This window comes from Artemia franciscana, chromosome 13 (genome assembly GCF_032884065.1).
Source record: "Artemia franciscana chromosome 13, ASM3288406v1, whole genome shotgun sequence".
NCBI classification, from domain to species: domain Eukaryota; kingdom Metazoa; phylum Arthropoda; class Branchiopoda; order Anostraca; family Artemiidae; genus Artemia; species Artemia franciscana.
Window position 1 is genome coordinate 11,202,795 of NC_088875.1, and position 12,467 is coordinate 11,215,261.

The following is a 12,467-nucleotide window of genomic DNA, read 5'->3' on the forward strand; positions in this document are numbered from 1 at the left end:
TAGGTCTTCTAAACAAAATTTTCACCTGTAGGTATAATTTATTGTTATTATTTGGCTGTTGGGACCTATCTGGAGAGTATTAGCTAACCGCACTTGATAACAAGCTTTTCTATTTCGCCGTATATTACTAACTATATGGGCTCATGATAATGCCCACTGCCCTAATAAATAGTTGGCAATAAAGGGCACCAGTGGGCATGATCTCCGACAATTGGCTCATACAGTTAAGCCGTCTTAACCTTTCGTTTCAGATAGTTCGCATATGTTCTGGTTTTTTGTCAAACCCAATGTTTGCCATAGTTTGGTTGGAACTAATTGGGTACCCCAATTCAATTTTTGTCAATTCTCTTTGTAAACAGTGTTTCTAGTAGCATCTATAAAGATAAGTTGCTTCTAAACCCTATGAAAGCCCTCCCCCGCTAGAAAAAATAAATACACCCCAGTTATATATCCCATTAAGTATTATGACTCATAAGAAAATATATGAAGTATTGTCTTTATTTCTACTCTAAATAATTATTGTGTCCTTCATTTTAATGTTCCTTTGATGTTATTTTGTTTTTCAAAAATTGTTGCTTATAAAATAACTATTTTGACTGCAAAAGTGGAAACCAGTGTAACAGCTAGTCAATAAAAGTTTTATACTTGTATGCTTTTCTATGTGCCTTAGTAGTTTTTTATCATTCAACCTCTTTTCTATATTCTTTATTGTCCTATTATGACTACTACTCAAGTTGAGCTTTTCTCATTGCTATCATAATGTGATATAATTGAGGACTCCCATCCATTAACAACTATTGCAGACTGCTATCTTGCAAAAGAATCATGGCCATTAGTCTATGGTATTAAGGGAGTTGGCAGGGGGCAAGCTACACCTCCCTTCTAAGTATAAAATAGCAGAAAACTTTATTATCAATTTTTTCATGACAATTCTCCTCCTTCCCTCTACCAGAGAAATTGATTTTGTGTCCTACTGATAATCTGTCTTCAGTTCTACTAATACAATATAAATCAAGTAGATGGTTGTTTCTATTGAGGTTATCATAGCTATAATAAAGCTTTTTTCATATAATATTTTTTATTTTATGTCAGTCCTTCACATTATGAATTTTTTCTGGACAGTACTTCATTTTGTGACTTTTTTTTCTATTCTTCTCATTATTATTCTGCCTTTCCGGTTTTCGTTTATTCATAATATTCTCCACTTCATTGCGTTTGCCAATAGTATACTTTTATTCTGGATGTGTTCTGAAATAATTTCATTGTCAAGGAGAACATGGATGGGATTAAATTATATAGCCAAAGCATAGATGTACTGATTTATGAAAAATTAGAGACCGCATGTCTTTCGGCAAACTCTTTGTGCTTTGTCTTCCATGCCATCATCGAAGCTTTCCTAATGCATTTGAAGCAGGCTAACCAGTTATTTAAGTCGGCTTGTCTATAACCGCCATTGACTGCCACCGTCCTTGTTAGCTGCAGGTGTGGTCTCGGCAGGGATTCTGGAAGAATACTTGTTGGTATACGCTATGTATTGTTAAGAATGTGAAGATTTGTGAAACTGGGATTAAAAAGCACGAAAAGTGAATCAAACATGGCATTACGCATGTTATTAATAAAATAAAGGGACTTAGAACGTGCATTACTTGGCCTAGCCTAAAAAAGTTATTGAAACTTTTCTTGTAAATGTGGTTTATTGATTTCGTTGTAGTTGTTTACGCGAGTTGAAGCAGACAAACTGGTTATTTAAGTCGGCTCGTCTATTACTGTCATTGATTGCCATCATTCTTGTTAGCTGTAGACGTGATCTCGGCAGGATCAGCTCCTCGCATATTGCGATGTTTTTTTTATATTATCTGGTTTATATTCAGCTAATAAGGCTATGAACTAAAGTAACCAAAACACACCCTGTCATCCTTCCAACCCAAGAAAGTTCTTTTAGTACATAACGGTTCTTATTCCTTTGGTTTTCCTTTTACTATAGCACCTATTTGTTTTTTACTTCTATCCTTATTTATATTGCATGTTTGTTTTATTAGTTATTTACTTTTTGTTTAATTTGCAGGATATTTTCACCTCTTGAAGTATCCATGGAAAGTTGAAGCTTCGCTTGACGAATTCTGGCTGTTCCGTTTTTGCTAATTTCCCTTTATGTTGTTTAATTTTTCTGTTTTCTCTTTTTTTAATGCAGCTTTAGTTATTTATTTGGTTTATCTTTTTCGTTATGTGCAATCTATCGAATTTTAGAAGAAATTATACCCCCTATAAGATGTCAGTTTTATGTTTTTTATTTTTTTTGTACAAATTTGTCCATGACAGTTAAACTTGTATTTAAGTTTTTAGTTGTTCGTCTATATTTTAACCCTCTACTCTCAGTTTTGTTTAGGATACAGAAAACGTCATACTGTTTGAAAATGGGTGGCCCATTTGCAAACTCGATGAATTTCAGAAAGCGAAAAAGAGAAGTGACAGAAAAGAGGTATTACTCATTGACATTGAAAATCATCAATCGATTTTTCTTTCTATCTTTTGTGTGTGTGTGCGTGCGTGCGTGCGTGTGTGCGTGCGTGCGTTCGTGTGTGTGTGTGTGTGTATGTGTGTGTGTGTGTGTCTGCCACGGAATCTGTAGTCTCAGGAGTAGTTTTGATACATTCCTTTTCGAGCAGCTTGTACACTCGTACTTAACAATTGTGAGTTGTTGTCAAGCTGCTTAATCGCTAGGAATAGATCTGCGTGCAATGATCTGCATCCAGCGTGCTCCCATTCTGAGCAGAAAAAGCACTGCAACGAGGAGCAATGTTCTGCCACTTTGTGACAGTACGAGCAGTCGCCAGTTTTACATTGTTGGGATGTGGAAGTTGACTAAGAATCCAAGCCTGTGAATACTGGGATCGGAGTTCCTGATGAATGAGTGACCGAGCGTCCATCGGCTGGTGTTAAAGTGGATTTGTTTTGTACTGGAGTGCTTTTGGGGGGTGCCAGATTTGGATTTGCATTTCTGACAGAGCCACTTTCCCTTCAGTTTTTCCATTGTATCTTTGTTGTACGTTACTGAGGCACAATTAAAGTGAAACCAGCTGCAGCACTCTCTGCACTCTATTCCACCCTGAGCTCCTGTAACGTTCTTTTTGCATTTAGGGCAGTTATTTGCCATGGTTCACAGTCTTATCAAGAAGCCGGAGATGTCAACTCGTCACGGGGTTTTTAAAACTTGGGAGGGGGGATTTCGGACCTGTGGGAAGTGCAGATACCCGAATCGCCTATCCCCAGCAGTTTAAGGATGGATATCCAGCCGGTACCAATACGGCCCTTCGTGTTCGTTATCGCTCTCTTCTGCACAGGTTTTTCCGAATATACGAGATAAACGACTTAATGAAAGGTTTCTCCAAATGTAGAAGATAAACAACAACTCAGTGTACTTAATCTGCGGACTTTTGGAAAAAAGGTACTTGGTAACTATAGACCGGTGCTATATGAAGAGCCACAAAGATGAAATTGGCGATGTAGATGGCGAGCCAGCCAATATGAGAAAAAAAGATGGTGCTGATAAAAACATCCATAGAAAAAAGACCTATACTAGGAATTGGAGAAGGTCTCTTAAATTCTCCTTAGCTAAAAATCTATCGTTAGAGTGTCGAAATCAATACTGAAAATAACCTCAGAGTAATGCAGAAGCTTTATCCCATTAACAGCAAAGAATCAAACTCAGTCCCAATCACCCTGGATACAGCATAGATGGCGTTAATAATTTTAAGATTTTCATTTTGCGCCATTTATTTGTGGTTTTAGCACCACAGTTTAAAGCCAATTTTTTAAAGTATTTAGTCCCATCTATGAGTCCATCAGAGACCATTGAGTGTTTAATACGAAAATATGTTGAAACATCATTAATAAGATAAGACCCATATTTTATAATTTTATGTGCGTTGAGCTAAGCTTCTTAAGAATTTATTTGTTTCAGTTTATAGTTTTACTGTTTTTGAAGAGTAAGCACGCTTAGGGTTGCCAAAGGGATACTTTTAGTGCTTTTTTGATACTTTTTCACTCTGGGTGACACCGTGCCACTATTGGGTGAAAAAAGGCAACTTTTTGAAAAAAAGGACACTTTGGCATTTTTCAAAATCAATACCATACGTATTTATTTTGTTTTTTCTTCACTGCAACTGCTTTTAATTTGTGCTTTGTGCTTTACCAATGCTTTTTGTCTGATGTGTTTCCCCCACCGTGGAAGAAAGTGCACATACAGGTCATTCCGAAAATAACTCCCCTCCAAAATCTGTGATGAGTTGAGACCCGTTTCCTTAACTTCATGCTTTGCGAAAGTGACAGTATTTCGTACTCTGCCACCTGTTGTCTCAAATTCGTGAATCCATAGACAAATATCAATACGGAGGACTATCAAAGTGCAGAACTTGTAAGAATGTTCGACCGCATTTTAAAGTGGCTTGAAACCCAGGGTCATTTAGTTGCAATCGATTTTCGAAAAGCGTTAGACCTTCTATCTTACCACATTGCATGTCTGAACTTAAAGCAAATGGGAGCTATGCGTCAAACTCTGTAAATTGTACTGTATTTTTTGTCTGGACACCAACAGAAAGTATTAGCCCTCCTCAAAGAAGACACTGACTTCAAATGGAGTGAAACAACCAGCAGGGCCCCACAAGGCACCAAACTTGCAGGCATAACATTTCTTGCTGTGATTAACTACATATTGAACAAGCACAAAGACAGGTATAAGTTTCTGGATGACCTATCACTCATGCTTACTTATCTACTTGAGGGTAGTACTCCTATAGCCCAGTTTGTTAGTGACATTTTTGACCAACTAATTCCCAGTGTAATGAGTCCAATCTTATCATTAATGCTACCAAGTCAAAATTCTTCAGCTTTGTCCCCTAAAATAAGACTTTAACCCTCCTTGAAGTTCCATTTCCTGTTGTGTCAGAAGTGAAGATACTTGGTGTTATTTTCTCCAGAGACTGTTCTTTCGTTGCACATGTTGACAGTGTAATTAGGAAAGGTAATGCTTCCCTTCAAACACTGTCCGAAATGTGTTGCTTTGGTTGCAATGTCAAAAGCGTCCTCCATGCATATCTTTGTTATGTGCAACCAGTCTTGGAGTATGCCTGCTCTGTGTGGGGCCCTTCAGTACAACACACTGCTCACCTGATGCATGACCTAGTCAGTGCAAAAAAGGGTAGTTAGGATTATCCTGGGTTCTAGAGATATTCCTTACCAAGTAGCACTCATTACACAAAACATTCAGTGCCTAGAACAAAGATTGCATGATCTCATCACAAGGTTTGGAAAAACATTCCAATTAGACCCAGCCAATCAAGACATCTTACCTGCAGACGGCCAGTCTGGTGTCTGCAGTTCTGCAGACAGCAGAACTAGACAGAAGTCCAAAATGATTCCTATACGTGCACAGACAAATCGATATTACAATTCATTTGTGCCTTTTTTATGTCTATGTTTAACAGTGCATAATTTCTGTTTTTAATATTTATGCAACATCAAATTAGCCAAGAGCTACAAAAGTTGTTTAATAAACTCTTCTCTCTCATAAAAGAACAGAAAAGCTCTTAATGCTGGCAGTTTTGTACATGATACTCTAATAGATATAAACAGATTCAAAAATAATCCATGTTCCTCTTAATTCAATTAAAGAACAATAAATCTATTAAAATTAAACAAGAATTAATCTAATAGGAAAAAAACTCTTTTAAATGTATACAAATAAACAAATTGCCAAAATATTTAAAGAAACAGTAAATCTATTAAAAAGAAACAAATTTCATCACTGCCAAAATACCCATAAAACCAAGTTTCCACTAGTGCAAACATGACTGAAAATGACAATTCTGAAAAAAAGGTCTATGAAAATTTTGAACAAAAAAATATAAATTTATTTTTTAAATAATGAAAAAGCTACTCTATAATACCATCAAGGAAAGACAGAGCCTCAACAGTGTCTACACATTTCAGAACATCTTGCTTTTGTATTGTCCTCTTTTTTGATGCCAGGGTATGAGAACATGCTTCTTTAGCAAGCCTTTCAATGAAGAATTCCTATAAAATTAATATCATGAATTTTTTTCAACTACAAAAGTTCTTGTTTAAACAAAAGAACATACCTCTTTCTGGGTTCCCAAATAATTAACGCGTTAAAAAAAAATACATCTTAATCGAACGCCATGACAGTTTGAAGCCAGAGCATATACCTACTTCCCCCCTCCATCTATACATTTTGCAAAATAGCTTCCTTGGCTCTTAAGAATATTTGCCACAAAAAAGAATCCAAGTTTCTATCAGAAGAATTATCTATTAAGAGTCAGTTTTTCATAGCAAGTTTCCAGACAATACATTGAAGATCAAGACAAGATGTAATTAGGACATAGATTGGGAAACTAAGAGGTGTCAGTCAGGATGCTAGGGACATTACACTTTAAGAAGGCTGTGATATGAACTCTGTAAAGTAAGAAACCATTAAAGCAGATATACTATAACAAGCAAAATTTTCATGTTATAGAATACAAAAGTTCGTTACGTAAGCTAATTTATAAGTTACGTATATCTTTTGCTAATAAAAACATTCGTAAAAAATTAAAAGTTCTAGTTGTCTTTTTAAGTAACCAAAAAAATTGGAAGGCAACTAGACCTCCTCCCCTGCTCCTTTTTTTCTCAAAATCATTTGATCAAAACTATGAGAAAGCCATTTAGCCAAAAAAAATAAATATGCAAATTTTGCTTTAATTATTCATCTGTGGAGAGCCAAAATCAAAACATGCATTGATTCAAAAACATTCAGAACTTAAATAAATATTTTTTTTTAAATGAAAGTAAGGAGCAACATCAAAACTTAAAATGAACAGAAATTACTTTGTATATGAAAGGGGCTGCTTCCTCATGAAAGACTGGGGCATTGATGAGGAAGCAGTCCCTTTCATATACAAAGTAATTTCTCTTCGTTTTAAGTTTTAATGTTGCTCCTTACTTTCAGTTAAAAAAAAACTTGTTTTTTTTTATTTAATTTTGGTCTTTAAGACATTTATCACTGGAATTTTTCTGCAGCAAGGAATTCTCAGGGAACTTTATTGCTTATAAGGCTTCTATAATAAACAGAAATTATTAATAGTAAAAAGGAGAAAATCCTATCAACAGAAAATTGAATATCTATGATAAATGTCTAGAATAAATGGGGATGAGTGCCCATTGCTATATATATGTACATGCATGGAACTAGGCTATTATTTTATGTTGAAAAAATTAACAACAGGCCTGTATAAATTTATAAAGATAGAGATCATAAAAAGGAGATCATCAACTCATAACAAGATCCTTTAAAAATAATTTAAGAACTTTTTTAAACATACAAAAAGTAAAAACCTGTTTGCCAGAAAAGTGCCAACTTTTAAGACTAAAAATTAAAGTGTGACATATCTTTTAAAGTTCATAAGTACCAAAAGACAAATTTATATGCCTTGCCTATTCTAACCTTCAATTTTAGTTTTAACATATTTTATTTTGATTTTTTAAGGCAAAAAAATAAATGTTTTGAGTTTGAGTTTGAGTTTTTTGAGTTTCTACTGAGTCATCCTTTTGCAATGGTCAAAGGAACAATTAGCATTCTAATTTCATAAAATACATTGAAGGATGAATAAATGTCCATCAGTAGTGATATAGCAAGTGGAAACAAGTCCTTTTAAGGATTCAAGATCAAACTATTTAGGGTTGCTATATGATGACAAATTGTATGTTGTACAGAACTGTTGCTTTGTTCTGATGATTCATATATAATACTTCTTAATGCTTTGCATTTTGTTTTACACTGATTTTGTATAGTAAAGCTTACAACTTAAACCAGTGAATAATAAAAATTCCAGATCTAGGTAAGTACCATTGAACAAGTAATTAAACAGTAAGATATTGTAATGGCCTTTGGGGCTACTTAGCCATGATGTGCTAGTGTAAGTCAAGCGCCACTCTTAAGATCTACTTATTTTTATCTATAGCTAAAATTTGTTCAGCATTTATTTATACAAAAAATACCACATAATCATTCTTCACAAAAAATGTACAACAGATACACAAGGTTTTACTAGGATTTGAATGCAAAGGATTTAACTGTAGATGCCTAAAAATGTTTTTATAAATAAAAATTATTTATAGTTAGCAGCTTGGGGAAAGACAGAGATACCAACCATGATCTTGGTTAAGTTCCTTGGTTGTTGTTTGGCACAACCAAAATGTGTATAAACAACATTCAACATACCAAAATATAAAACCTTTCAACTGAATAATCCATACTGAATTTTACAAATCAACAACACTACTACATCCTATGTAAAACACCATTTTCTGTTTTTTCTTGTTTACTTTTCTAATTTTTGTTTCTTTAGCCTACTGTGTTATTTTTTTTGTTAGTGGGTTATAAAAGAAAGACCTTCCTTAAAATATGCCAAATTAAACTTTGTGTTAATGCTAAAAAAAAAGAATAAATTTTTTCTTGATTCTACAAAAACATAAGAAATAAGATAAAAACAAGATAGTTCAAACCAGTAAAAATTTAAAAAATGCAAATATTTCTGCCAAGACCTCTACTCACCCATCCTCAGTACAGAAACTTAAAAATAAGAGCAAATCATAAGAAAAATAAATTAAAACAAACTGTAAAAACAGCAACTAAAATAAAAGAGATCCTTTCTACATAGGAGTGAAAGGATAGCTCACCTTTCACCCTTTGAGGTAAGAGAGTTACTATTTAATCATTACAAGAAAAGGGTCTCTTTTATTGAAGTGATTTTTGTATGTGTATTTGCTTAGTAAATTCTGCTGTGATGTCATTTTCAAGGGGTTTAAGCCTCTTTTTAAAAATTCCAACAAATTTGTCTTCAACTAATATTTTCCTATTAAGACTAATGAAAATAAAATATTGCTACAACTGAAGGAGATATAAATAATAGTTTATTCTCACCAAACTGTTTTTTTTAGATCCATATTTTTAAGCTTTTAGTTAGCCTACTAGGCTATGGGCTGTCTTTAGCTCTTTTAGGGAGATTCAATTGGAATTTACCCCAGAAACAAATATGGAATTTGAAGACCATAAAATGGACATCAAATGATATATTCTCATTCCAATCTTTACAAAAACTGACACACAATTAATTTCTAGACAGAGACATGTTAATCTAGCTCAGATTACAGTAGTACCCATCAGCACCAACACAAAATATACCCACTATGTTCACACAAAAGATTAGGCCAAAATTCTTTATCTAGTGAAGTGTGGAAGACTTGGAATGTACTTCCATTGGAAACAGAAGGGACTATTGTGGTCAAGTCTTTCAAGAGCAGTTTAGCCTCTATAGATTTCAATAGCCTACTATGTCTTATCACAATCTATTTTTAGAATGTTCTGTTTATTTTTTATGTTAGTTGCCTTTGTAGCCTGTATGTTTCCATAGTGTATTATTTTCACAGATTTTTATGTGTTTATTATGTTGTTATAATGAATATGTTATGTGGCAAGCTTGATAAAGCTTACCACTTTTAGATTTAAAATATAAATAAAAGTAGTTTACTGTAGGCTAATCAAACAAAATAGCTATATTCCTTACAGTGGCTTTGGAAATGAGGAAAACTGACTCCTGGTTTGCTAGGTTTACATCTGGATCAAGCTTAATCAGGGTTTTGACTCTTGAGAAAGGCAACTTCACAAGTTTGTCTTCTGTTTTCTTTACTTTCGGTTCTGAATGAGTAGCAGCTTCAGTAATATTAATACTATGAAGTGTCTCAGAACCAACTAGTTCTTCAGAATAATCGCTTATTTCGATGTCAATACTTTCCTCTTCCATTATTTCGATTCCAGAAATTTTGTAAAGGTTTAAACAATCAATGTGTAAAACTTTTCAATATTTTATCAAAAATGTCAAACGTAAAATCATAGCTGAGCGCGGTTTAACATTAAAATTAAATAAAAAAAAACAAGTTTTTTTTAGCTGAAAGTAAGGAGTGACATTAAAACTTAAAACGAACAGAAATTACTTCGTATATGAAAGGGGCTGCTTCCTCCTCAATGCATCGCTCTTTACGCTAAAGTTTGACTCTTTCTCTTAACTCTGCTTTTTAAAACAGTAAAAAACTTTAGCGTAAAGAGCGGGGCGTTGATGAGGAAACAGCCCCTTTCATATACGAAGTAATTTCTGTTCGTTTTAAGTTTTAATGTCGCTCCTTACTTTCAGCTAAAAAAACTTGTTTTTTTATTTAATTTCTGGACGTTTTTGAATTATTGCATGTTTTGATCTTGGCTCTCCACACATAAATAATTCAAACAAAATTTGCATATTAATTAATTGCAATTAATCGGAAGATTTTGAGAAAAAAGAAGCGAAGGAGGAGGCCTAGTTGCCGTCCAAGTTTTTGATTACTTAAAAACGCAACTAGAACTTTTAATTTTTTACGAACGTTTTCATTGGTAAAAAATATACGTAACTTACGAATTAACTTAAGTAACGAACTTCTATATTCGTGTGTTTTATTGCGTATATAAGGGGGTTCAACCCTCGTCGATACCTCGCTCTTTACACTAAAGCTTAGATTGTGCCCCAATTCCTTAAGAATGACCTCTGAATCACAAAGGCCGTAGAATAAATAGTTGAAATGACTAAAAATACTTTAGCGGAAAGAGTGAGGTATAACGAAGCGGTAAACCCCTCATATGCGTAATAATTTTTGTTTGTTTTAAGTTTTAATGCTGCTCCTTACTTTCAGTAGAAAAAACTTTTCACATTTATTTTTTCATTGTTTTTTCAAACAAAGCTAGAAAATCCAGCGACCCCTTCATTGAAATTTTCTTTTACCATTAGAAGTCTCTCCTTGGAAATATCCTCTCACGTAACCCCACCCTCCTCAACTCTCCCCCCTAAGCCGAAAAAATCCCCCTGGAAACGTCTGTACACTTCCCAGTAACCATTACTATATGTAAACACAGGTCAAAGTTTTCAACTTGCAGCCCCTCCCATGGGGACTGCGGGGGAGTAAGTCGTCCCTAAAGACATAGTTATTAGGTTTTTCGACTATGGTGGATAAAATGGCCATCTCAGAATTTTCATCTGGTGACTGTGGGGAAAAAATGAGCGTGGGAGGGGGCCTAGGTGCCCTCCAATTTTTGGTCACTTAAAAAGGCCACTAGAATTTTTAATTTCCGTTAAAATGAGCCCTCTCGCAAGATTCTAGGACCACTCAGTCGGCACGATCACCCCTGGGAAAAAAACAAAAAAAAATAAAAAATAAACCAAGAAAACAAATAAACACGCATCCGTGATCTGTCTTCTGGCAAAAAAAATGCGAAATTCCACATTTTTGTAGATAGGAGCTTGAAACTTCTACAATAAGGTTCTCTGATGCGCTGAATCTGATGGTGTGATTTTCGTTAAGACTATATGACTTTTAGGGGGTGTTTCTCCCTGTTTTCTAAACTGAGGCAAATTTTCTCAGGCTCGTAAATTTTGATGGGTATAACTGATCTTGATGAAACTTGTATATTTAAAATGAGCATTAAAATGCGATTCTTTTGATGTAACGAGTTTTGGTTACTATTGAGCCGGGTCGCTCCTTACTACAGTTTGTTACCACGAACTGTTTGATTAATTTCGTCCAAAAATAATATGGACTTTTTCGCATTTCGAAACTTACAATTGAATATTCATCACTAAAGACAACAAAACTCAAAGCGAATAAGCTTCGCGAGTCTGAAGTTAGTGAAAAACTATTGAAAGATCGACAAAATCGTAAAAATTAATTTAACAAACAAATGATAACAACAATGCAACTCAATAAATCAATTAAGAAACCCTAAGGATATTCTTATATTCAAATATTGATTAATGCATTAGTGTAGTCAAGGGTGTCTACAAAATGGGGTTTAAAATAGCTTTAGACCTGTAGAAGACGAACAAATGTACAGTTTTTCAATTCACAAGAATATTATTACCTCTGTTCATCGACATAAAGTTCCGTTGATCAAAAAATTATAGCCCGTTTGTCATACAAACTTACTGTTTATCAAAAATTTTGACCAAGTGAGAATAATTTTCCCAGCATTTAAATTAGAATCTAACACCATAATTCTTAAGCAGAAAAACTGATAAAAACTTAACAACTTACAAAGATACTTTCTAGGAGAAGAAGCTTTTTAAATATAAGTAAAAAGTTATATTAAACCTACAACGAGTAGAATGGAGTCATGCAATGCTGCAAAATTAACACGAAATGAAGGGTGCGTTTCTAGTATCTAAAGGGTTTTTGGTGTTCTAGGCCTGTCTTGCATAGGCTAAGCTTCATAAGGAGTCAGAAGAAAAGTTTTTTTTTTATTAAAAAGGTTGATTCTTAGGGAGGCAGCTATCACATTGGTGAGTTAGTCAAATGTTATTATATCAAACAGGCCTAGTTTGTAAACCATCCTA

The 12,467-nt window shown here is 34.1% G+C and overlaps 2 protein-coding genes across 3 annotated transcripts in view; one reads left to right on the top strand and one right to left on the bottom strand.

Moving 5' to 3' along the window:
- Window positions 1–2,342, top strand: part of LOC136034515 (BRD4-interacting chromatin-remodeling complex-associated protein-like) — a 64,198-nt gene extending 61,856 nt beyond the window's left edge. For both annotated transcript variants that reach the window (XM_065715741.1, XM_065715742.1), the window contains one exon: window positions 2,066–2,342. In XM_065715741.1, the coding sequence (XP_065571813.1) occupies window positions 2,066–2,083 (18 nt within the window). In that variant the 3' untranslated portion in view covers window positions 2,084–2,342. The remainder of the gene's footprint in view (window positions 1–2,065) is intronic.
- A 3,544-nt stretch (window positions 2,343–5,886) lies between these two features.
- LOC136034516 (DNA polymerase epsilon subunit 4-like) lies at window positions 5,887–9,936 on the bottom strand. The gene is made up of 2 exons (XM_065715743.1): window positions 9,621–9,936; window positions 5,887–6,072 (listed from the first exon to the last, which is right to left on the bottom strand). The coding sequence occupies exons 1-2, from the start codon at window positions 9,855–9,857 to the stop codon at window positions 5,932–5,934; spliced, it is 378 nt and encodes a 125-aa protein (XP_065571815.1). The 5' UTR covers window positions 9,858–9,936; the 3' UTR covers window positions 5,887–5,931.
- Window positions 9,937–12,467: the final 2,531 nt, after the last annotated feature.